Source organism: Megalops cyprinoides, chromosome 1 (assembly GCF_013368585.1).
Source record: "Megalops cyprinoides isolate fMegCyp1 chromosome 1, fMegCyp1.pri, whole genome shotgun sequence".
In the NCBI taxonomy this organism is placed as follows: Eukaryota; Metazoa; Chordata; class Actinopteri; order Elopiformes; family Megalopidae; genus Megalops; species Megalops cyprinoides.
Window position 1 is genome coordinate 48,540,466 of NC_050583.1, and position 24,771 is coordinate 48,565,236.

Below are 24,771 nucleotides of genomic sequence, written 5' to 3' on the forward strand. Positions count from 1 at the left end.
TAATTAGTGCTAAACTAGTTAGTGCTAACTGGGAGCAGACCATAGCACCACAAAGTCTGGGGATTCGGCTTGCCGCAGTCCTCACTGTCGGCACCCAGTCAGCTAACTACTGCTACAGGTTAGTTTGTGTAGTAGCTATGTATGGGCGAACGTACTTGTTGGAGTTTCAGTTCCTGAAGGCTACAGTCTCATTGCCATGTCCCTCTTGACCTCCTGTTGTGGTCAACCCGCAAAAAAGACAGCCAAATTTGACTACCTAGCTAATGTGCTTTTCTGATCAGTATTTAAAACCAACATTTTCTTTGTGTCCAATTAAGTGCACTACCAGTTCTGGTTGCTGGCAAACATCTAAATCGTGTAAATGTTCCACTTATATCCACTCTAACAGTCGGCATAATTACAAATGGAAGAATTTAAACAGCTGAGCGTTCACACGCATCTATCGCGACACAGGGATGCCACCGGCTCCTAGTTAAATAGTCATTAATTATTCTGCGCTAAACGCAGTATCCGGGAGGGCGGACGCGTCGCACAGCCGCCGCGCTTCCGTTGCGCGTATCCGCGATAGCGAGCACCGAGGACGGGATTAGCGTAGATATCATTCCGGGGGAGGGCGAGAGACCCGACATCCCGCAGCGGGAGAGCGATACGCTGCACCAACGGCCCATCGGCGACTGAAATCGAGCCACGACGGGGAGACGACAGCCTCCTCCGGGCTTGTTTATCGCAACCACCGGCCACTGTCGGGAGGTGGGTAGCTAAGCAGTGAAAGAGGCGGCTCGGGAAATATAATATAATAATAATCACGGTTAGCCAGCTAACTGTTGTTATTACATGATCTTTAGCTAGGCTAGCTAGCTAGCTTGCGCGCTATCTCTGTCTCCTCTAGCTGTGCGGCTACCAGCGTAGAAGCTAATGCTACACTTCAGCCCGGTGGTTAGGCCCAAGTTACTGTCTGCCGTTAGTAGGAAAACGGTGTTTTTCACTATAGGAATGCTGTTAGCTCCTGCTAGAATTATCTGCTGAAAACACGGACACAGCTTGACTGTTATCTTCGCAACGCTGAATTTTGGCTTGAGAACTGCGACAAAACCGGCTAACGTTAGTTAGCTACTTTATGCTGATTTGCTAGTTGGCTAACCTAAATGACTGCAATTACAAGAGCTATCTTGTAGACCGCTGATAGCTACATGTAGCTAGTAGTTGGCCAGCTTTTCGGACGTTATTGTTAGCTGTTGCTAGCTAGCTTATATATATTTGTGGTCTCCACGTTCGTTTTCTCTGAACTCAGCGCCCAGCGACTGTAGGTACGGCTAGCAGGCTAACTGTTCCATTTTCAGAAAAGTCAGTGGAAGTGGGTCACTCAGCATTAGTTAGCTAACATTGCTAGACAGCATTTGATTACTTTTTTTTCTGTCGTAGTTACACGTACTTGCGTTTTTACGCGTAAGTTATACAGTAGGCTAGCATTCATTAGATATTATGTGGTTGTCATCACCTTTGACACTATCTTAGTGTCAAATCTCCCCTGTTTCGCTCAGTCAGGTTTACGGTGTGGCTGTCGAGTGACATGCTTTTACATAACTATGTTTCAAGGTTCAAATTGATAGGTATTGTTGATGTATGTTGTTATTTTTTAGTCATACTTCCCTAAAAAGAGTTTTGATGGCTCGCTAGCACACCGATGTTTGTGTCTTTGATTGACGATGTTGCCACGGTTAAAATGTTGCAAACAAACTACCCGTCTGCAGGAATTTGCCGTGTAAGAATTGTGGCCAACTTGCTAGTTATTCGAGTGGATAGACATAAACTGACCACTTAACTAGACCCTCATCGTTACTGTTTTACCTGAAAAGGGACTGATGTAGTCATTGACAACGCGTCCTGCTTTGTTTGACTTGACAGCCAGATAAAAGCACGCAAAATGTAGCCAATACAGCTGCTGATCTGAGTACCGAGTCTGTTTCGCCGTTAATGAGTTAAGGCAACTGCTTTAACAGTTTATTTGCTTGCCTGTTCATCATTGTTGTGTGCATGGTCTTCATGTCTGCAGAATTTCAGGAAGTGTGATGTTAGAGCACGTCTGGTTGTGTGGATAGACGCGCGCACAACTTTACTTTTTCACAATTTTCCTCCATTCATGTTATTCCTTAAACTCAACCTTAAAGTTGCCTGTGTACGATTGATGAGCCCTGCTCAAAGACGTGATTATAATGTCTGTCATGTCATGGCTGTATTAGGAATTTTGCACCTGCAGTTTGTACATTCTACTACTCTCCATTAAACAGCGTGCAGCTCTAGCATGGTGTTATTGCATTATCGTGATCCAGCGATGTATTAACAGTGTGTGTTCAATGATCGGCAGTAATGGACACCACAGCTCTGTGGAGGAACCACTGTTGCATCTCATTTCGATCACTTGATTCATAACGTTTTGTTTTGCTACATTTCATGCTGTTTTGTTAAATGCGCTTTGAATTTGCACATTGGAAGTTGGTTTGGGTAAGAGCTTCTGCTTAATGACATAATGTAAATATGTAAAGGCTTTAATGTATTTTTTTTTCTCCTCACCCTCCTCTTGTGTTGATTCGTCTTCATGTTGTCAGATTTAGGGATGAACTGAGAATGAATGTCAACCAGCAACCACACATGGCCTCTCCGTACGGACAGTTGCCCCCGGGGTACCAGGGCTATCCCCAGCCAGGCTTCGGGGGTCAGCACGCGCCCGCAGGTTACCCAGCCCAGTACCCACCTTACAACGGCCCCGCCTCCACATACCAGCAAGGAGCGCCACCGCCAGGTAACTGAACCACGCAGACAAGGGGACGCCGTCTGTCAGGCGAGTGCCACCCGCATCTGTGCTTGCTGATGCAAAAAAAAAAAGCAGTCGTGTCAGTCTAGTTTTTGCAGTGTCTTCATTTTTCGAAAGGAGGGCTGTTCCGGTCCTCGAAGGCCAGAATCATTTATCTTGTTCTTATGCAGAGTGCAAAGGTCTGTAGTCTGTGTTTTTTGTTGATAACCTTGCATATGTTGACTTGTAGCTCGGGTTTTGCAAAACATGTGAAGTCGTGACACATTCATAAACAAAGCATGAGGGGTAGAGTAAGGGTGCAATTAAGTGCAAAATAATTTGTCCTGAAAAAAAAAAACCCACAACTGTGTATTTTTATGACCTGGTAAGGTGTACAGAATCCAGAACTGATCCAGCACCTTGAGGCCGAGGGTAGTCCCACCGCTGAACTGTTGTGTGTGGAAGCGCATGCATGCGGGTTCGTCTGTCTCGCTTTGAAAGCTGCCCTACTGACATTTTCCCTGCTGTTTACTCCTCTCTGATGTTTTCTTGTGTTTCAGGATATTCTCCTTACACAAGCTTTCCTTCTAAGGCTCTTGCTGCAGATTTAGTCACTGACCTGTCCTCTTCCTTCCCTCTTGACTTAGGTAACTTGTTCATCTGTGCTTTGTGAATTTGACCTGCTAACATGGTAGTACTGCGGTAGTGTTTGGACACTATCAAAGTTTGTCTTATGACTGGTGTAGGAGTGCTGGTGTAAGTTAGGTGTTAAATAGGATCAAGGATAGTCAGTGCATCCTGGGACCTTCTGTTATGTGATTCCTTTAATTATTTAATATATAAATTAATATGCTTTGTGTATTTTGGGAAGGTTATGGGGGTGGGGGCCTAGTCCCAGGTGAGACAGTGAAAATGTGTATCAGTGATGGCCTTTTTTCATGGCTGCACAAGGTTAGTATTGAGACTCTTGGTCAGATTAAACATGAACCAAGCTTAGAGCTTCCATCTCTGTCAAAATGCAGCTGTCCTGTCTTTTCCTCTTATGAAATGCATCAATGCAAGCTAGCATTCTGGTAAAAAAAAACAAAAAAAAAAACAACAACTACTCAACACATGAAGTGAAATTACCCCTTGCCTCCCCATCAGGCCCAGCACGAGCACCCCCGGTCTCAGCAGCGCCCTCCACCTGTGCCACCCAGGGTTACGGCCAGTACGGACAGGGAGACATGCACAACGGCGCCCCCCCCGCGGCAAGCCAACCACAGAGGTGAGCGTCCCAGACGCAGACACACAGACGGGCCCAGCTCTGCCACTCCACCTCCAGAGTCAGCCACGGGGGGGGGGGGGGGGGGGGGGGGAGCAGGTGCATTTGGTCTAACTAATATGATGCTTAGCTCTTAAGTGTTCAGACAAGCATTGCAGTTTTTTATCGAACAGTATATATTTTTTTTATCACATTTGGCAAATAATAATAATAATAATGTGATAGTGAAAACAAATGTAACTGAAATAATTAGTACTTGCCAAAATGGAGACAATGCACCACAGCAGATTGACCGCCTCTCCCAGTCTTAGTCCCACACCACTTGACCAATACACTTGATTCCACATTGCTTAGGTGTACTTCCCTGATAACAGTCAGGGTGGAGACTACATACCTCTGCTATCAGGGTTTTCCCAAGCCCTGCAGGGTTATCAGTGTTACCACGGTCATGCTATTTTTGGACTGGTTTTTACTTAGGTACCCAGTTTTGAGGTGTGATATCTAGAACTAGTCTGTAGCTTGTGGTCTTTGAACGATGCGTAACTCATTGTGGGGGGGCCTCTTTACAGATTTCTTGTGGTCTTACTGTTTCTTATCGACCGTGAAGGCTGATGCGGTATTGTCTGTATACGTACATGTGTCAGTGCAGTGTCTCAGGAAGAAATTCATCTGCAGTCATCAAACTTTGATGCATCTTATGAAGAGCTTGTGTGACTTCAGGGTGACTTTGACCGACTCAAACCCAGGTGGTCTTGCTCAAGCTGAGGGTGTTGCTTGGGAGATTTAAAGTGCTCTGTTACTGACTTCCTCTCCTGTGTTTGGGACAGGCCACCTGTGTCCCAGCCTTATGCCCCAGGTCCGACGGCTGCTGCTGTTACCCAGGGGACGTACCAACAGCAGTACGGGGCCCCGCCCACGAGCACGCATCAGCTAACCAATCGGATGGCAACCATGCATATTGGATCCACTGTACCTTCCCCAGCTGGTCCTGGATATCGTAAGTACAGTAGCCCCTTACTTTCAAATGAGAATGCTACAGTGTCTTCCAACAGATCAACACTGTGCCTTACACTGATTTGTCTTTGAATTTGAAAAGTAATCATGGGATGCAGGAGTAGTTTGGGGAACAAGTTAGTAGTCACCCAGTCAGTGATTACTGGTTCTGTAGCCAATACGCTTCCCCTACACACTGTAAGTAGCAAAGTATCTTTCTTTGTGTCAGCAGCTCTTTGAAAGGTGACATTCTCTAAGCAGAAACTGCTCTGAGCTAGCTCTGAGCTAGCTTTGCACATGGTAGTGCAATCAGCGGTTTCAGACACTGTTTGAGTGGAAGCATAAAAATATGTGATTTTAAATCTCGGAGACAATGATAATGTTGCAGATTATTTGATAAAAGCCACCGCATTGGCTAGCCGTGCTGCTGTGCTAACTGTTGCTGCTGGGCTCTTAATAAGAGGGAAATTGGGGGAAAATAACCCAGAGTGTTCTGAGGATGATTTAAAAATGCTGTCTGTTAAAAGGTGGTTATCAGTGAAGCAGACCATGTATTAAAATAAAAGATAGATTGTAATAGCCTTGTTTTGGGAAATGGTAGACTCTGGGTAAATAATGAAACAATTGAGACACTTCTTTCTCAGGGTGTAAGGTGAAACACCTTCATTTTAATACTAATCCGTTAGCATGTTTGCACACTTAATAATGTGAACCACAGACCTGTAGCCTCTGCTTAGGTGAGGCCACTGACAGCACATATCAGTAGAGAAGAAAAGTACGTATTCTGATAAAAGTAAAGGTAGCTGCTTTGAAAATACACATTTACTGTATACCTCTAAGAAGATTTTTTGATGATTTAAGACAGTAATTTCATGGTTAATAGTGAAACTATTAACCAGGGTGTTTTCAATCATGTTTGGATCTCGAAGCTAGGATGTGGTTTCTCAGAGAGGTCAGTGGCCATGGTAACGGCTTTAACCCTACATGTCCTGGGATAAATTGCTGAAGCCTCTTAATCTTTCCCCTCAGCTCCTCCTCCATCATCTCAGCTGCCCTCATCTGCTGCTTTCACAGCATCCTCTGGCTCCGCCCCCTCTTTGCCACATTCAGCCCCCACCTCCCAGGCCCCACCCAGCGTGCCGCAGGGACCACGTCCATCCATCTACGGGGCTCCCCCTCCACCCCAGCAGGGTTTCCCCACCTCTGCCCCGCCCTCTAACCCTACAGTCACCGGAGCCGCCACCCCAGTTTCACAGCAGTCCATCCCCAACGCCACGCCCCTTCCATCACAGCCACCTTTCTCTGAGGCCCCGCCTCCTCCTCCCTCTCAACCCTCCTTCAGCGGCCTGCCCCCCTCCTCGCAACCTCAACCCCCGTTCCCCGGCGGCCCACCCCTCGCATCCCAACCCCCCTACTCCACCGCACCCCCAACCTCCTCCCAGACTCCGTTCCCCGGCACCCTGCCCCCACAACCCCCCACGTTCTACTCGGCCCCTCCCCTGGGGGCTCAGGGGCTCCCTCTCCCACCTCAGTCCATGGCAGGACCCCCTGTCTCCCAGCCCAACCACATGGCTGCAGGCCCTGCTCAGCCTGGAATGCCTGGGGTACCCACTGGCCCTCCCACTGTGGGCATGCCGCCCGTGGCCCAGCCGAGCCTACAGGGCTACCGGCCGCAACAGAACGGTGAGTCCGCAGGCCAGACCGCAATGCTGCACTGAGAGAGCTATAGCAACAGCACTGCTTTCTGTGTGAACGACCTCAGTGTGTGGGAGCTGACCTTACGGTAAGGTTTAACACCGGGGTATAACTGAAAATACAGAGGAAGATCTTTGTTTTCTAGAAAGGGATAAACGGAATATTCAGTAATACAACCTGGCTGCCAATCTTGGATTGTGCTGGAGAAATGGGCTATTGTGTTTACTGTGTGAGACTATTTGCAGTGCTGATGTTTGAATATCATCTTATTTTATTTTTATATATCTTATTTATTTTATTACATCTTTTACCCAAGGTGCTTTTGGGCAACTGAGGGGTCCCCAGCCTGGATATGCCGGCTCCTACCCTGGTCAGCAAAATTTCGGCAGTCAGCCTCTCGCCCCAGCACCGGCCCCACCCGCTCAGAAGCGGCTGGACCCTGACTCTATCCCCAGCCCGGTACGTGGGTTCTCCTCACACTTGCTCACACCTTTGCACTTCTAAGCACTTCTAATTGTACCAAGGGGCACGCCTCCCCTTATTCTACTGCGGTAATATTTATGAACGAGCTGATCATCTTGTGCCAGGTTTTGACATTGATGAAATTAGGGTATTCCTGTATTATTATAGTGCTGAAGATATGATATGCGTATGTGTATCTGTGTATATATGTATATAAAATTACAGGTCCTCAGCGCTAATACGATTACCAGTGTAATTCAGATCATTGTGACTATTCACCTTGATACTGTTTGTTTTACAATGCTAGCAAAGTAATGACTGTGACTCATTTGTGCTTCAGAAGTGGCATTTTTCTGGATGTATGACATTTTAAGCATTGAGCTTGCAGTCTCATTCTTACCAGAAAAAAAAACTGGGCTTGAAAAACTGTTTTTAATAAGAACCCATTTGGGAAGAAAATGTATCTGTTGGCAGTCCCTGTTTTACGATGATCTTGTATATGACAGTCTGAGGTTATAAAAACACAACCATTAATCATTTTATGACACAAATTCCACATGGGCAACAAAGATTTTTTTCCCCCTGAGGGTGACTGGGTTTGTGTTGTCCTGCTTATTTTAGTTTGTTTTTACTCTGTGAACGCGTGAGGTGGCTCTGAAGAGGATATATTTATTTTACCTTTGAGAGTACATGCTATCTCATAAACACCTGTCTGAAGGCTGTGATTAGCATCCTGCTGTTCTCCGTTCCCTGTCATCCCCAAACCCTGTCCAGATATTTGTACATGTAAATATACTTTAGGGATGCAACGAATAATCGACATAGTCGACTAAAATTGGTGACCAAATTGGTAGCCAACAAATTTAATTGTCGATTAGTTGGTGACGTTGTCACGTGTGTTTTTCGTGCTGACTCGGAATGCTCAGACATGTAGTTAAATCGCCGTTTCCTCAAAGCTAAAATTGGCTAGAATTTTTCCAATCTAGTGTTCTAATCGCACAGGTTTTAGCATATGCGGTAAATGGCTAATCACGCCGCTGTGACCATACGCACGAAAGGGTTAAGAAATATTGATGCTTCATCATACACATTAAAGTGCCTTTTGATAAGGTCAAACTCCCCTTCCCAAAATATAGGGAGCCCCCTGTAATACTAATGAGATGATACAGGTGAAGAAAGCCGAGGTGCCCAGCTGGAGTTTGGAAAGGAACACCTCCGCCTGCATTTTGTGCTGTGTGACATGGCTGCGTTGAGGCTCGTTGATATTTCTCATTGATATGCTCTTATTGATGTGATTAGTCACCAGCGGCCTCTGTGACCTTGTGCCTGGCCTCCGCACGTGCTTACAGGAATGTCCCAGGATGCAAGACTAACAGTTACCGTGTTCTGAGGGAGCAACCGAAACTGTTGTTACATTTCTGTGTTTCTCTCTTTTTTTTCTTTCTCTTTCTCCTCTGTCTTTTTTTTTTTTTTTATAATTTTTGGAACACTTTCTTTTTTTAAAAAAACCGTTAACATTAAAGCAAGCCTCTGAAATGGCTCCTGCGCCGAAAACACGGCATAGAATAGACCCAGACGCTATTCCCAGCCCAGTAAGTGCTGTGTGTCTGCCTGCTTACGCCGTCTGTCTCCCTGTAGCCTAACACCCCCATCCCGACCCCCTCTACCCCCTATAACCCTGTCGCCCCCACACCCTGCATGCTGACCACCCTCTCCCTTCACCATCATTAGATTTGTCCCAGTGTTTCCTGAAACTGCCTGGGCTTCTGGAAGCCTCTGCTGATTAGGCGCTGCTTTGACGGGGTTGGGCTCCTGGTCAGCTTAAGGCATAACATGTTGCTGCAGTTCAAGTAGATGCGATATGATGTTTCCGCTGGGGGAAAGCCTCTGGGAATAATTAACATATTTATTATTATTAGTCTAGCTGTGCACTAAGAAATAAATAATATGCCTGCAGCCCCCTCTGCCACAGAGTAGAGTGGTGCTCAGTAGAGTCAAGGTCTCAGTTCATGTTCCTCAATATGACAAAATTGAATTTTCATCATCAGGCACATGTTTGACAGCTAGGGAGAAAGGAAGAACTGACTTGAACTTCATGGAGAGGCATCTTAAAAGACCTGGCCTTAGTTGCTTCTCACAGACAAGTGTGCTTTGCAGTAGGCTTGTGCTGTGAAAAGACCCCTCCCAGAGCTGGCTTTAATCGCTGCTATTGGCTGAGCAGAAGGAAATAACTACATCTGCATTTCATATCAGCCAGAGACTGCATTCTGGATTACAAGACATTTTAACCGTAGGAAATATTATGCTGACACGTATTTACAGAGTATATTAATGCCATTGCTAATTATATGGCAGGAAAAGCTATTTGACAATGCTTGTTAAGAAGGATATTTAGTAAAAAATAAGCATTTCATTCCAAGGGGCTTGTTATGATTGCAGAAGAGCATATCTGGTTAGGGTGGGGAATGTTAGTGTCATTATTATTATCATTAAACACTGAAGTTTATGCACATTTATGCACATTTATGGTTCCATAATCAGAGTTGGCAAATTATGAAATTGTGATAGTATGATATTCAGATTCCACTGGCGGAGTTACTCATTGTCCACAGATGAGGAAAAAAGAAATCTGATGTAAAATGATTTAGCCCCTGCCATTTCTATTCCAGTAATTTTCAGTAATTGTCCTGAGCATGTGTGTTTGCTTGACCACCCAGAGGGAATTTCGAGCAGTCGAGAATATCTGCAGTTTACCTCTAAAATAGCAACTCCTTTAAAAGAGTGTGTTCAAGATACATACATGATCATGTAAGATGATTAACAGCTGGAATCTACTAGAATACACCATTAACTGACGTTGCTTAACTAAACTGAATTTCTAAATGCGTTTGTTCTGTAAAATTCATAAACTACATGTTTATATTAATTATATTAATTTTGTTTATATTACTTTGTTTTGTGTAAATGGATATGTTTGTAATTGGTGGATATGTGTCTCGTGATTCCCTTTAGTGAACATCGCTGGTCATGTGATCTGTCCCTCTGTCCCGATCCCGTCTCCTTTCCAATGCCAATCTGAAACAGTCTCCTTTTTGTGTGTGTTTTAATGTCAGGACTAGGCTGCCAGTTTAGGCGTATTCTGAAGTGTAGCCTTGTCTCTAGATGAGATTTAATGTCTGCATAGTGAAGGTTGTTGAGTGATCTGATCTGCATTCAAATGTATCAGATTTCAGAGTGAGACTGAATGTCATGGTCCTCTTAGGAGATTTGGTTAGTTGATTTCTCTGAGGTGGGAGGTATAATTGTCTGTGTGTCTGTGTCCCCCCTCCTCACTGGATTGCACTCTGTGGTTCAGGTCCAGGTGATCGAGGATGACAAAGCCAGCAAGGGCAATGAACCTTTCATCACAGGGGTCAGGGGTCAACCCCCGCCTCTCGTCACAACCACTTTCCAGGTCAAAGATCAAGGTGAGGGATGACTCCAGCTTCCTGCTGTTAACTGCTGTATCTCTCCTTAATCGCCTGTGCTCTCCCCATCTTTCTGAGTCTCTTTCCTCGCTGTCCCTTTCTCTCTCTGTCCCAGTCTGTTTTTCCCCTCACTTCTCCCTTTTTTCCTCTCTCTCCTTCGCTCGTCCTCTGGCAAATAAATTCACATTCAATATATGAAATGTAGAGCTGTACTGGCATGACAACCATCGGTATTGTTTTGCCAGTGCTCATAATTAAAGGACGGTAAATAACTGGAGTTAACCTGAGGAGAACACTTTCCTCTCCACTGTCTGTCACTTCTGCCTCCACCTCCTCCTCTTTTCCATCTCCCTCAGTTCCCACAGCTCTGGCACGGGCGTGTGGGACACTAAATTGGCTCTAAAGGTCTAGCTCCAGCGTGCTGCTGTTCCGAGAATCTCCAAAGACCTGCTTTATCGGAATGTTCTCAGTCAGAGCAACCTGATCTTAAAAAGTTCATTTCAATAAAAGCTCAATAAAGACTTCCCAAAAAATAATAAGGTGGAGGTTTGCAGTGCAGCCTCGTGTGTTTGGGTGGGTTTGTTCCTTATGCTCAGACCTGCTGCAGGGAAGCCTTGGGGAGTAATGGTGGTTGTGGTTATGTGTTGTTATGTTTTGTTCTGGGGTGGAACGTGATGTGACTTCTCTGTGCTCCGCCCAGGAAACGCCAGCCCACGCTTCATCCGCTGCACGGCCTACAACATGCCCTGCACCTCCGACATGGCCAAGCAGTCCCAGGTCCCCCTGGCCGCCGTCATCAAGCCCCTGGCCCCGCTGCCCCCAGACGAGGTGAGCTGATCAGCAGAGTGTTGATTGAAACGGATGAGCTTCTCTCCTGAAATGATAATCGCCTTGGAAACAGCGCATGCAGTTCTAAATCTGACCTTTCTCAGCCCTCGGGGAGCTGTACCTGAGAGCGTTGATTGTGTAGTCCGCATGGCGACCGCACACGGCACACCTAAGCCAGCGTTCGGGCGTGTGTCTTTATGTCCTCAGGAAGCGGACAGGTCACAGAGTGAGTGCGAGGTGACCTGCTGCTGTCCTGAGTATTTAGCACTCAGAGATTCGGTAATAACAGCATCTGATGCGGTGGCCTTGCATTCATACTCCTTTAAATATCCAGGTATTGTCCCCCAGTATCCCAAAATATCGACTCACCTTTGTCCCCATCACACTGCGCCATCAGAGATGAGTCTTATTTAAGCCTGGAACTTCTCAGAAGCTTGTTTAATGTAAAATTGTCGGGGGTAGTGGGGTTAGGGTATTATTTCTTCCTCTGAAAGCCCCCCCTGCATCGTGGAATGGCTTTTCCTGGTTTTTCCCCGTACTCCCAAACCATCCTCAGCTGTTGTGACTGTTTTAGTCAGAACCGCTGCTAGGTTTAGGACCGCATTCCTGTAGTAATTGTGGCAGAGAAGTGTTTGCCAAACTGCAGATGCCCCCCCCCCCCCACCCACCACCACCCTGCGCTCTGCCCCCTCCTGTTCCCTGGTCCTTCGTTCCTCTCCCTCTCTTCTGCTCTCCCTTTTTTCCTCTCCATCTGTTCCTCTCCTTGTTTTTCTTAATTTTTGCTTGTATTATAAGTTTGCATGATTTCTCCCAGCCTATCCTGCCTTTTGAAAATCTGCATTTTACTGGCAGCTTGTGGATGACAACCAATAAGCACATGATTAAATAAATGATAGTTAAATGTTGCGTTTTAGCAACCGGGCATATTATGCATTTGATATTCCATGCACAGTTGATGATATCACAGGCTAGCATTACATGAATTTATTATTACGTTAGTATTGCATATGCTAAAAACAGTATTTTCTTCTTCACGCGTGATCATGACAGCTGATAATTTTTAAAAAAATTTTCCCCTTTGTTGATTTGGCTGTGACCTTTTGATCCTGGGCTATTGGTTGATTTGCACAGGGTTACACGCCATTCTTAATACGCCTGGCTGTCATCAGCAGGCTGAGGCAAAGGTGAAGACCCCTTCAGGTGCAGTCCCTCTGCTCACCTGTGATGGCGCTGTTGGGCAGCTGTGACACAGCCTGTAGCCACACCCTGCTCTCCCCTGGCTCCCTGTGTCTAGTTCCTTTTGACTAATGATAGGGGCTTTTTTAGGCCCCAGCCCGCAGCTGTCTACATACATCATACATAGCTATCTCTGTGGGGTTGAGAGGAAGCAATAGCGCCCTCTAGCGGCTGTTGCAGGCATAAAGATGAATACTTTTTTATTTTTTTTAAATTCCTGTAACTACGGCCTGGATTAAGTCAACATTTGACCGCAGTTTTGACTTGCAATTTCACATGAGTGTTTTTCTTCACAAGACACTCTGCAAATTTAAAGATCAGAATGGATGAAAAATTGTGTGTTTTGTATGAAAAGAGTAGCACTTGCCTCGTTTTTTTTTTTTTTTTTTTTTTTTTTTTTTTTTTTGGTCAAAGAAACAAATAGTCCAGTCCAGGCCTGTGTGTCTGTCAGAGTTCTGTCACAATGCATGGTGGGAAATGTCTGAAAATGCCTTGCTTTATAGCTGACGTCTTCAAGATGTGATACTTAATTAATTTGTGTAAAGAAGGGAGTTTGTTGAATCTCCACAGAAGGCTGTTAATTTGTCGGAAAATAACACTCAAGACGAACTAACGATCTGTGTCTCCCTGTGGAGAGTTTGTTGTCTTGGCATGGGAAATGAAGAGGTTTTGGGGTTTTTTTTTTTTTTTTTACTGCTTTCTGATGCAACTCGTGTGAAATGTAAAGGGAAAGTGGATTTTCTCACTGATAGGGCTGCTGGAAGACGATAAAATGGTTATCTCAAATTTGCAGTGTGTTAGCAGTGCATAGCAGCAACAGCAGGTGGTGTGGCTGTAGTGTAGCATGTTTGGGAAGGTCTGCCTCTGAGAGCTGATGCAAACCTCCACCAGTGGGAAAAGTAATAGCCAGTCTTCAGTTTCGCCTGTCCAAATCAATCAGCCTCCAAAGCTTCCATATGTCTGGGGCTGATTGTCCTTCTCAGTTCTCATTTAGTGGCTTAGGTTGTTTGTTTTCGACAGCATAGTGGTTGGTGGCGTGCTCTCCTGTGCTCTGATGGGCTCTTATTAAGCTTTAGTGTATGACAGCTTGTAGCTGAATCAGTCATGGTGCATTGAGGTGCCTATTGTCAGCATCTTGCTAAGCGACATGAGCACTTCTCACAAAAGCAGCTTCTCACAGCTCATCCCTGAACATGCCAGAGGGAAGCAAACCAAGTGCAGATACGGCATATTAAGGGATGGACCTGGAGCAATGATACAGGGAAAAACAGAATATAAAGCACTTTGACATCCATTAAAGTCTCTGTATGAATGCAACATCGTCATTATTACTATCATTATTATTAATGGGTGGCATAGTGGTAAGGAGCAGGGCCCATAAGCAAAAAGTTGGTGGTTCGATTCCTTGCTCGAGCACTGCTGCTGTACCCTTGGGTAAAGTGCTTAACCCATAACTGCCTCATTAAATATCCAGCTGTATAAATAGATATAATATGTATGACTTAAAATATGTAAAAACTGTAACCTGTGTAAGTTGTTCCGGATAAGAGCGTCTGATAAATGACTGTAATGTAACGTTGCTCTGGCTGTCCCCAGGCTCCGCCCTGCATTGTGGATCACGGCGAGGGCGGTCCGATCCGCTGTAACCGCTGCAAGGCCTACATGTGCCCCTACATGCAGTTCATCGACGGTGGGCGCCGTTTCCAGTGCGCCTTCTGCTCCTGCGTGACGGAAGGTGAGGTCACCGTCGCCACGGATACGCCAGCGTCTCGCTTCTGATGCGTTACTGCATGACGATGGCCTCACCCCCCCATACCTATATCAGCAAGCACAGGAGCAGACAGTTCCAGGACAGGCAGGGTGATGGAAATTGAGGGAGAAGTTCAAAGTTCCAGTCCCCAATTTGCCATTGTACAGTTAAGCAAAGACACATGATCTTGAAGCAAAAGAGTAAAAGCTGTACTGGTATAAAACTGATTATTGGCTCTGGATATTAATCAGAAGGGCTCACTGGAGAGGTATTTGCATTTGCCAGTCCACTCAGAACTGGACGTTCTGTACATAATTGTATCTGCATGTTTATTTTATCAGTGTGATACTGATGCATCTGCCTACTGCTTAATTAATCCACAGATTAGTACCTAGCCTTTCAGTTATTTTATCAAAGGGGTGGTTTTGCTTGTTCATGTTCATCAGTGTTTGCTTCTGAGCGCGTAACTTCTCTCTTCCTGGTCCTTGTGTGTTGGTGGGTTATCTAGTCAGTTCTTGATGTGTGTGTGTGTGTGTGTGTGTGCGCGTGTATGCATGTATGCGTATGCGTATGCGTATGCGTGTGTGTGTGTGTGTGTGTGTGTGTGTGTGTGTGTGTGTGTGTGTGTGTGCGCGCGCGCGCGTATGCGTGTGTGTGTGCGTGTGTGTGTGTGCGTGTGTGTGTGTGTGTGTGTGTGTGTGTGTGTGCGCGCGTGTGTACATGTGCGCACATGTATATCACCTGTGGTGCTGAATGAACAGATGTCACCTGCCCTTCCACAGTACCCTCTATCATTCCACACAGAGCATTTGCATGGAGACATTCCTGAGTAACATGGTAATGTGCATTCTACCATTTCTCCCCATGGACATGACTGAGCTGTTAATTCTATATCTATATTTCCCCCAGTTCCTTCCCACTACTTCCAGCACCTGGATCATACCGGCAGGCGTGTGGACAGCTACGAGCGGCCGGAGCTCTCCATGGGGTCCTACGAGTTCCTGGCCACTGTGGATTACTGCAAGGTGTGGGTCTTTTGCAGAGCAACCTACACATGGAACTACGATTGTGGATCAGTTGGTCGATTGATTCATTCATTCATTTTAAGTGGTGTATTGTTTGGGCTTCTACCCTTACTCATAGGCTTTTAATGCTCTGATTAACAGCATCTTAGATTATTGGTTTTTCTTCAGGTGCTAATTCACTTCGCTGAAAGTTAAGTTTTATTTCTTTTTTTAGCTCACTGTTATAAACCCTTTTTTAATTAAAACGAGTGAATAGATATCTGCATTAGTATATAAATGCTATATTTGTCATCTGTTTTCTGTGAGGGAAAATGATGATTCTGATGGTATGGCATGGGCCTCTGTTGGGCTCTTGTTCCCTGTATACTCATGTTGTAGTAATCACACTGTGTGCGTTTCAGAACAACAAACTGCCTCAGCCTCCAGCCTATGTCTTCCTGATCGACGTGTCGTACAACGCCGTCAAGAGCGGCCTGGTCAGCCTCATCTGCGAGGAGCTGAAGACACTGCTGGACTACCTGCCCAGGTACAGCAGCAGAGCGTTACGGCTAAGGAGAACACCGGGGTGTTACAGCTAAAGACAGCAGCAGATCGTTACAACTAAGGAGAACACCGGGGTGTTACAGCTAAAGAGAGCAGCAAAGTGTTACAGCTAAGGAGAACACCAGGGAGTTACAGCTAAAGAGAGCAGCAAAGTGTTACAGCTAAGGAGAACACCAGGGAGTTACACCTAAAGAGAGCAGCAAAGTGTTACAGCTAAGGAGAACACCAAGGAGTTAGAGCTCGAGAGCAGCCGGGTGTTACATCAGGGTGTTACACCTAAGGGAAGCAGCACACTGTTAGAGCTGAGGAGAGCTTTTGACTGGGATAACTCCCTTAGTCCATCTGTATGTATAAGGTGCAGAGCTTTAAGCTGTATTTCTGCTGCCTGTAATTTTTGCTTCTGCTCAGCAAATGGCTATGTTACTGCGCTGCATTAGAGCTGTACAGCAGTGTCTCCCTACAGGGCAGTACAGACGTGCGAGTTTCACACGCTCAGCCTCGTAATTAACTGCTTTAGCAAACCCCTGTTACATGGTGGATCTCTGGATCGTGCTGTAGTGTCAGCACTCGCTAGGTTCACATTTAACATGCGTTTTCACAGAAGCACGCTGTCCAAGGTCTCTGACAGGCAGCCAAGCATTCTGCCTTTTCGTGTGCGCTGGTGATTTGTTAACGAGCTGTAGATAAATGACTTTAATTAAAATGCGGCTCTGCAGGAGAGGTGGTGTTATGTTTGACTGTAGTGGTGGCTGGGGGGAGGAGAGTCCTGCGGCTCTGTCTGGCCAGCGTGTTCTTCCCAGCTTCCCGCTTATTTTTATTTATTTTTATTGGTTTGGCAGATGCTCTTACCAGAATGGCAGAATGACTGTCGAGACTAACAAGGCCAACAGGGCCAAGACGAACGTCAACTTGGGTTACAGACCAGCCAGAATTATCCAGGGTACACAGGCATCCAGAGCTAAAATAACAACGCATAACAGTGAAAACACGGTGTGGAGCCAGATCCCTGAACACTGAGCCAATCAGTGACCTCTGAAAGCAGCATCACCTTCAGTGTCCATGTGCTGCTGGAGCGTGATCCAGTAGAGGAGTGCTCATTTACACCACACTGCTTTGCTCACAGTGAGTAACCATGATCTGAATGAGATTTCATTTATGAGAGCAGGGATCAGATCCTTGGTTCAGATGGGAGTAGGACCGGTCCAGCTTTTGGGAGCCAAGGAATAGTCTAATGCCGTTTTAGTGGTTGCAGGTGGTCCACTCCACCCCTAGAGGGAGCTTGTTGGGAAACGATTACACAGCAGCAGCTATGGCTGAAGCCTCTCTCTCTCTCTCTCTCTCTCTCTCTGTCTCTCTGTCTCTCTGTCTCTCTGTCTCTCTGTCTCTCTGTCTCTCTGTGTGTGTGTGTGTGTGTGTGTGTGTGTGCGTGTGTGTGTGTGTGCGCGTGCGCGTGCGCGTGCGCGTGCGTGTGTGTCTTTGCGTCTGCAGGGAGGTTCCAGAGGCGGATTCGTGCGTCAGGGTGGGCTTTGTCACCTACAACAAAGTGCTGCACTTCTACAATGTGAAGGGCTCTCTGGCGCAGCCGCAGATGATGGTGGTGTCGGACGTGGCCGATGTCTTCGTCCCGCTGCTGGACGGCTTCCTGGTCAGCGTGGCCGAGTCCCGGCCGGTCATCGAGAGGTGGGGGGGGTCTCTTGCTCTTCACTGTCACACCCTGCATGGGAAAAAAAAGAAATGTGCTTTAGGGGGCTTCTCTGTCACTTTTACGGTTCTCATATGTTGTGGTACGTTTTACAGTCATTCTGTAATTTCTTTATTTATAGGTAAGAGTGGGAAAACTTCCGGCAAGACAATAGAAGTTCATCTTTTAGTGGGGCCATGATCTGGAGTCTTTAATGCTGTCTCCGCGTGCGTGCATGTGCGTGTGTGTAAGCGTGCATGTGTGTGTGCACACATCATATCATAGCCGTACTGTGTGTCTCATTGGCTCGTAGCTGGCTGTGAGTGTGTGCACCTATGTTGGACGTAGCAGCGCTGACGTGCATGTGGTTGTGTTGCAGCTTGCTGGACCAGATCCCAGAGATGTTTGCCGACACGCGGGAGACGGACACCGTCTTCGGGCCGGTCATCCAAGCCGGACTGGAGGCTCTTAAGGTTCGCCCCTCCCGCTATGCCCTCCTCCTCTCCTCTTCCTCCCTTTAAAGGGCCCTGTGGGGAATAGGCTGGTGGCTGCATGGGTCTGTCAGTAACGCATCGGCGTTTCCCTTTTAATCACAGGCTGCAGACTGCGCAGGCAAGCTCTTCATCTTCCACTCAACCCTACCCATCGCAGAGGCTCCTGGGAAACTGAGGAACCGCGAGGACAGGAAGCTGGTGGGAACGGACAAAGAGAAGGTACAGTACACGCCGGGTCCTGACTAGCTACTTGTACAATGAATACATTTATTTGGGGTTGGGTACAGGAGTGCAGTTACACGTTTCCTGTGTGGCCAGCCTGTGTAGTGTTTCACAGACAGAGGAACACGCTGGTTTCCTCTTTGCTGTCCGCACTGCTACTGCTCAGCGGCATTGTGGGTCACGTCTGCCCCAATAGCGGAAGGTCACGGGGGCCTAAACGAGTAGCATCAAAGTCTTCAAAAATAGTCACTGCCTCTCGTTCTCAGTGCAGGTAACGCGTTTGCTCGGTGGTAAATGACTCCTCTGAGATACAGGTGAAGTCCCAGCCTGTAGCTTCAGAAGCACCTGACGTGCCTCTACCTGGAAATACCCTATTGGTGAAGCGGAGTGGGTGTTTCTCCGCTCTGTCTCTGACGGGTTTGGGATTCTCCTCTCCCCCAGTCCATGTTCCAGCCCCAGATCAGTTTCTACGGTAACCTGGCGAAGGATTGCGTGGCACAGGGCTGCTGCGTGGACCTCTACCTCTTCCCCAACCAGTACGTGGACGTGGCCACGCTCGGGGTGGTGCCCACCTCCACCGGTGGCTCCGTCTACAAGTACACGCACTTCCAGGTGAGTCCGAGGCCGTCCCCTGCCTCCCACAGTGACGGAGGAAGAGCTCCTGTGTGTGCGCGTGTGTGCGCGCGAGTGTGTGTGTAGTGGGAGCTGTTAACGTCCACACCTCCTGCAGGCTGCAGGCATGTGCGTGAGTGTGTGCATGCATGGTAGCCATGAGTTTTGTCCCCTCTAAGCCTCCGTCCCGCCGTGTTTCCCGCAGGCGCAGACGGACAGTGAGCGCTTCCTCAGCGACCTGCGCAGGAACGTGCAGAAGAGCGTGGGCTTCGACGCCGTCATGAGGGTGCGGACGAGCACAGGTGAGTCGGCACAACCACACACTGACCGCTGACCACATTTCAACCGCACTCGGAGCACTGACTGCACACTACCGTATCTGGAGATTACTTCAGCCACACACACAGCATTGATCTCATCCATCCTTATCTGAAGACCGCTTTAACTGCAACCAGACCATCGACTGCATCCACTTAAACTGGTAATCAGTGACCGCATCTGAACACCTCTCTGCAAGAACAGTGTAACCACGCCATGGTCATGCCGGTTAGCCAGCTATCGTCCATTCTGTGCCATGTACCCGGTGTTAACCATATCCCTCCCCCTTCTCCCTCTCTTCCCCTCTACATCCTCTCTTCTTTCTCTTCTGTCCATCCCTTCCCCTCCTCTCTTCTCCTCTCTCGTCCTCCTCTCCTCCCCCCTTCCCTCCCTCCCTCAGGTATCCGGGCAACTGACTTCTTTGGCTCCTTCTACATGAGTAACACCACGGACGTGGAGCTGGCAGGGCTGGACTGTGACAAGACGGTGACGGTGGAGTTCCGGCACGACGACAAGCTGAGCGAGGAGACGGGCGCCCTCATGCAGGTGAGGGACCCTGCAGAGACGGCCTGGCGGTACCTGTAGGAAAGCATTCACCTGCCTCACACTGGCCACACCTGTGTATACAGACACACCTGCCTCACACTGGCCGCACACGTGTATACAGACACACCTGCCTCACACTGGCCGCACACGTGTATACAGACACACCTGCCTCACACTGGCCGCACACGTGTATACAGACACACCTGCCTCACACTGGCCGCACACGTGTATACAGACACACCTGCCTCACACTGGCCGCACACGTGTATACAGACACACCTGCCTCACACTGGCCGCACACGTGTATACAGACACACCTGCCTCACACTGTTCGCACACGTGTATACAGACACACCTGCCTCACACTGGCCACACCTGTGTATACAGACACACCTGCCTCACACTGGCTATTGCTATGTGTGCGTGTATGCAGATGCGCACGCATTCAGTTCATTGACGCAATAAAATCTGTCTGCGGTTAGCCTTTAGGAAGTCAGTACTGTCGGAGTTAAGTCTGCAGCCCTGTATTTCAGCACAGCTCTACTGCTTTGATTATAGTGCCTGGAATTTTAGCGCAGCATTAGGGATGTATCTTTTTCTTGATTGGATACTGCTGACTTCACTCACTCCTGGCCCAGCAATAGCCTCAGTGTGTGCGTGCGTGCGTGCGTGCGTGCGTTTGTGCACGCATATATACTGTTCACGCACACACACACCCATGCACACCCAATCACATGTATTATCTTATACACATACTCGTATGGCTTTGCCAGCATATGTATGTAAGTGTATAATGGTGTACAGCAGTAAGCCCTCTGTGTAAAGGGCGGTGTTTGAGCCTCTTTTCCGGCTGCTACGCCCCTCCCTCCCCGCAGTGCGCAGTGCTCTACACCAGCTGCAGTGGACAGAGACGTCTGCGCATCCACAACCTGGCCGTCAACTGCTGCTCCCAGCTGGCCGACCTCTACCGCAACTGCGAGACCGACACCATCATCAACTTCCTGGCCAAGTCCGGTAAGCCCTGCAGCCAGGATCAATGCCTTGCAGTGCCTCACTGGGATTTATCTGCTCTAACTGATGCAAAGGCCCCTGTGCTGTCTCCAGTGTGCACTCCACTGACACTGCGCACAGACACCTATTCATTATTAATGAGCTTAATGAGTTTGCCGCTGTCCGAGTGAGTCAACACTTCTGCGCACTCTGATCTCTGTAATGGTCTGTCTCAGGGCTTTGTGTTGTTGATGTAGATGTCTTTAAGATGGAGAGAAAGGATTTGCAAAAAATCAGATCAGTCCACTGTCATTGTAATCATTGTCACGTGTCAATGTGAAATGTGTTTTCAGAGGCTGCACACACAGCTGTACATGTGGTTCTTGGGACAGATAGAAATAGGATTTGCTAAGGATTTGCTGAGGCTAAGGGTCAAGTGTCCAACTCGAGCAGCTGAGAGAGTGCAGTTCAGCTCAGTTCTGAGACTGGTCAAGTCCAGTATGACGTACTTAACTACTAAACGGAACCTGGGATTCTAGAACCTGTGTGTGTGTGTGTGTGTGTGTGTGTGTGTGTGTGTGTAATCTCAAACCACCTCCCCCCATTGTGACCTCACACTTCACACCACGCCTCCTGAGCCCCCCCTTTTTCTGCAGCTTACAGGAGCGTGCTCAGCAGCCCCACCAAAACAGTGCGGGAGAACCTGGTGAACCAGTGTGCCCAGATCCTGGCCTGCTACCGCAAGAACTGCGCCAGCCCCTCCTCTGCGGGACAGGTACGGCCGGCGTGGGGCCGGGAGGGACGGGACTGAACCCCACAGACTGAGGGGTCAGACTGCCACACCGCTGTACAAACCATGCAGTTACAAAACACGAACTTCATAAGTCATATTCAGCAAGAGGGCAGGGGACACTTGTTGACTTGACGTTTGTTGGAGCTCATTCCACAGTGTGGGATGTAGTTTTTACAGACTGTACGGTGTACCGACTCCACTCTCAGGCTGCTAGCAGCGATGGTGATAGAAGGAAGGGAGATGCACTAGTGAAATCTCAGGGTGCAGAAATCCACACAGCAGCTTCCCTGCCCGCGCTGGCAGCGTCAGTGAGTTTACTCAGCCTCCCCCCCCTCCCACAGCTCATCCTGCCGGAGTGCATGAAGCTGCTGCCCGTCTACCTGAACTGCATGCTGAAGAGCGACGTGCTGCAGCCCAGGGCCGACGCCCCCCTGGACGACCGGGCGTACCTGCGGCTGCTCGTCTCCTGCATGGACGTGGCCGAGAGCCACGTGTTTTTCTACCCGCGCCTGCTGCCGCTGGTGAGCCGGCCGCCAGGGTGCCGCGGGGGGTGGGGGGACGGGCGGTGATCAGGGTCCGGGTCATTGAGTTGAGCGCTCCGTTTGGGGGTCACAGCAGAGTCACAGCAGAACGAAGGTGCTGACAGAGAGGAATGCTTACTGTGACTCACATCTCTCTCTCTCTCTCTCTCTCTCTCTCTCTCAGACTGTCTCTCAATAGAGCCATGGGGCTGTTATACCAGCAATACGCAGGACAGTGCATATGGTCCTTGATTCCGTGTCTGAGCTTTAGTGGATTAGTCAGACACCAGTTACACAGTATTTTAACTGTCAGAACAGTCTTGGCAGATGTCTTTAGCTTGATTGGTTGCTTATTGGTGTGCCAGAACAGTCGTAACAGCTCTCTATGGTGTGCTTGGTTGTGTAATGTAGTGCATATGGATTTGTGGTGACACTTCTTTTCTTGTTGCCCCCCACCACCTTTCCACTCTTTCTCTCTCCCCTCCCCTCCTCTCCCTTTCTTTCTCTTTCCCTTACCCTCCCCTCTCTCTCTCTTCCCTCACTCCTGTCTTTCCCCTCCTTTCTCTCTCAATCCCTCTCCCCTCTCTCTCCCCTTCTCTCTCTCCCTCTCACCTTTCTCTGTCTCCCTCCCCCTCTCTCCTGTCATCTCCGTCTCCTCTCATTGCATGCTCTCTCTCTCTGTCTCTCCCTCTCCCTCTCTCTCCCTCCCTCTCTGCTCTGCAGCATAAGCTGGATGTGGAGGGTGAGGCGCTGCCGGTGGCGGTGCGGGACTCAGAGGAGCGCCTGTCGAAGGCGGGCGTGTACCTGCTGGAGAACGGGCTGAACCTCTTCCTCTGGGTGGGGGCCGCAGCGCCCCAGGAGCTCCTCCAGAACATCTTCGGCACCCCGGCCTTCAGCCAGGTGGACCCCAACATGGTGAGGCCCCCCCTTACCAACAGCACCCTGAAGACCAGGGCTCGTTTGCAGCTCGGTGACACCTTAATTCAAGGACCGGTCTCTGAAATTGAGTCAAAGCCTTTGGATTTAAATGTATCCTTTTTGTTTTGTTTTGACCCCCCAGACTGCCTTGCCGGTGTTGGATAATCCTTTCTTGAAGAGATTACGAGGCGTGATCGAGTCTTTCCGAGAGCAGCGCTCTCGCTACATGAAGGTGAGGCTCGCCGTCCTCGCAGTGCTGACGCAGACCCCCCCGAGGATTTCGGTGTCTCACTCTCTGTGTCCCTGCAGCTGATGGTGGTGAAGCAGGACGACAGGCTGGAGGTGGTCTTCAGGAGCTTCCTGGTGGAGGACAAGAGCAGCGGCGGCGGGGCGTCCTACGTGGACTTCCTGTGTCACATGCACAAGGAGATCCGGCAGCTGCTGAGCTAGGGATGGGGCCTGACCACGCTCACAGCCGTGCCCACACCCACACCTCCTCCCAGATCACAGACTGGCTCCATCTTTTACCTAACCCAATAATAACACCACCCCTCTCTGATATACCCCCCGAAGACCAGTGCACTGGAATGGACGCTGAAATGGACAGATGATGGTTCCCTGTCAAATCCCCTTTTTCTGTTGGTCTTTTTTTTTTTTTCCTGGGGTCGGGGTGGGGTCAGGCTTTACTCTCAGTTGATCCAAGCATTCAGACATAGGCAGATAGTGCCAGTCATCACTGATCCAGGCACAGCTAACCAAGCTGTCATTCTTACCCAGGACCCTCTGTGCAACTAGAGTTTAAACTTATCCAGGATCGGTGCTACACCCACTGGTACTGGTTGTAGTAGGTGTTCGGTCAGAAGCGGTAGGACTGAGTGATCCGTTCCCTGTCTGACACACTGGTTCGAACATTGGGAATGGCAATGGCCTTTTGTTACAAAAAACAAGCATTTTTTTTTCTTGAAAAATGATCACTTAGGTATAACAAATCTTAACTTAAAAATAAATAAAAATTATTTTTTTTCATGTCAGTTTAATTTCATAATTACATTGCCTCACTCTCCCTCTCTATCTAACAACCTCCCTCATCCCAACATGTCGTTTACTCCCATGATCCTCTCTGTTTTTGTTGCTGTTGATTTGTAAGTGTGTGACTTGGAGAGGGTGACTGGGAGCTGTGCTCAGTGAAGGAGCTTCCTGTCCTGGGGAAGCTCCCCTAAAGAGAGACTATGCATCAGCTTAAGGGAGCTCCAGGGTGGTCTGTCGGTCTGTGCTGGTGGAAGAGGATGAAGAGACATCACCCCCCCCCCCCCCCTCGGCACCACTGTTCGCTCACAGGCACACACATTCATGTTCCAACTCAAGTCATACATTGGTCGTCAGTTTTTCTGATGAGCGATTTGATTGCCTAGTTCCCTGTTTTGATATGAATGAACCAGGGAGAGGGGGCTGTCCTGCAAAACAGAAGTTTTTTTTTCTCTCTGTCTGGATGAGTATGTGAGCTTTAGGGAGCAGAGGAGGGTGGAGTGGGGTGTGGCATAGTTTGGGGGTGTTCTCAGATGTCATCACTGTATACAGCAGGTTGTAGAAGTGCTGTATAAGCGCAGATTGAAACTGGCTTG

General features: G+C 48.3%; 1 protein-coding gene across 3 annotated transcripts; it reads left to right on the top strand.

The window, feature by feature from the left end:
* Positions 1-573: 573 nt before the first annotated feature.
* sec24c (SEC24 homolog C, COPII coat complex component) lies at positions 574-24,455 on the top strand. 3 transcript variants are annotated; one of them, XM_036536969.1, is made up of 25 exons: positions 574-750; positions 2,607-2,800; positions 3,352-3,438; positions 3,938-4,058; positions 4,883-5,052; positions 6,078-6,731; positions 7,060-7,202; positions 8,729-8,797; positions 10,561-10,672; positions 11,373-11,500; positions 14,333-14,471; positions 15,396-15,511; positions 15,913-16,037; positions 17,543-17,734; positions 18,115-18,208; positions 18,332-18,448; positions 18,893-19,063; positions 19,269-19,365; positions 19,782-19,927; positions 20,803-20,941; positions 21,574-21,692; positions 22,052-22,231; positions 22,955-23,146; positions 23,292-23,381; positions 23,459-24,455. In XM_036536969.1, the coding sequence occupies exons 2-25, from the start codon at positions 2,626-2,628 to the stop codon at positions 23,597-23,599; spliced, it is 3,717 nt and encodes a 1,238-aa protein (XP_036392862.1). In that variant the 5' UTR covers positions 574-750; positions 2,607-2,625; the 3' UTR covers positions 23,600-24,455. The 3 variants fall into 3 exon arrangements, with proteins under 3 accessions (XP_036392862.1, XP_036392870.1, XP_036392878.1); XM_036536977.1 differs by lacking the exon at positions 8,729-8,797; XM_036536985.1 differs by lacking the exon at positions 3,352-3,438.
* Positions 24,456-24,771: the final 316 nt, after the last annotated feature.

What these genes read in the sequence shown, in the direction of transcription:
- sec24c (XM_036536969.1), top strand. Translation starts at nt 2,626, where the DNA reads ATGAATGTCAACCAGCAACCACACATGGCCTCTCCGTACGGACAGTTG. An exon ending in CAGACGCTATTCCCAGCCCA is followed by an intron (nt 8,798 to 10,560) that starts GTAAGTGCTGTG and finishes TCTGTGGTTCAG; the next exon opens with GTCCAGGTGATCGAGGATGA. An exon ending in CTGCTGGACTACCTGCCCAG is followed by an intron (nt 16,038 to 17,542) that starts GTACAGCAGCAG and finishes TTGCGTCTGCAG; the next exon opens with GGAGGTTCCAGAGGCGGATT.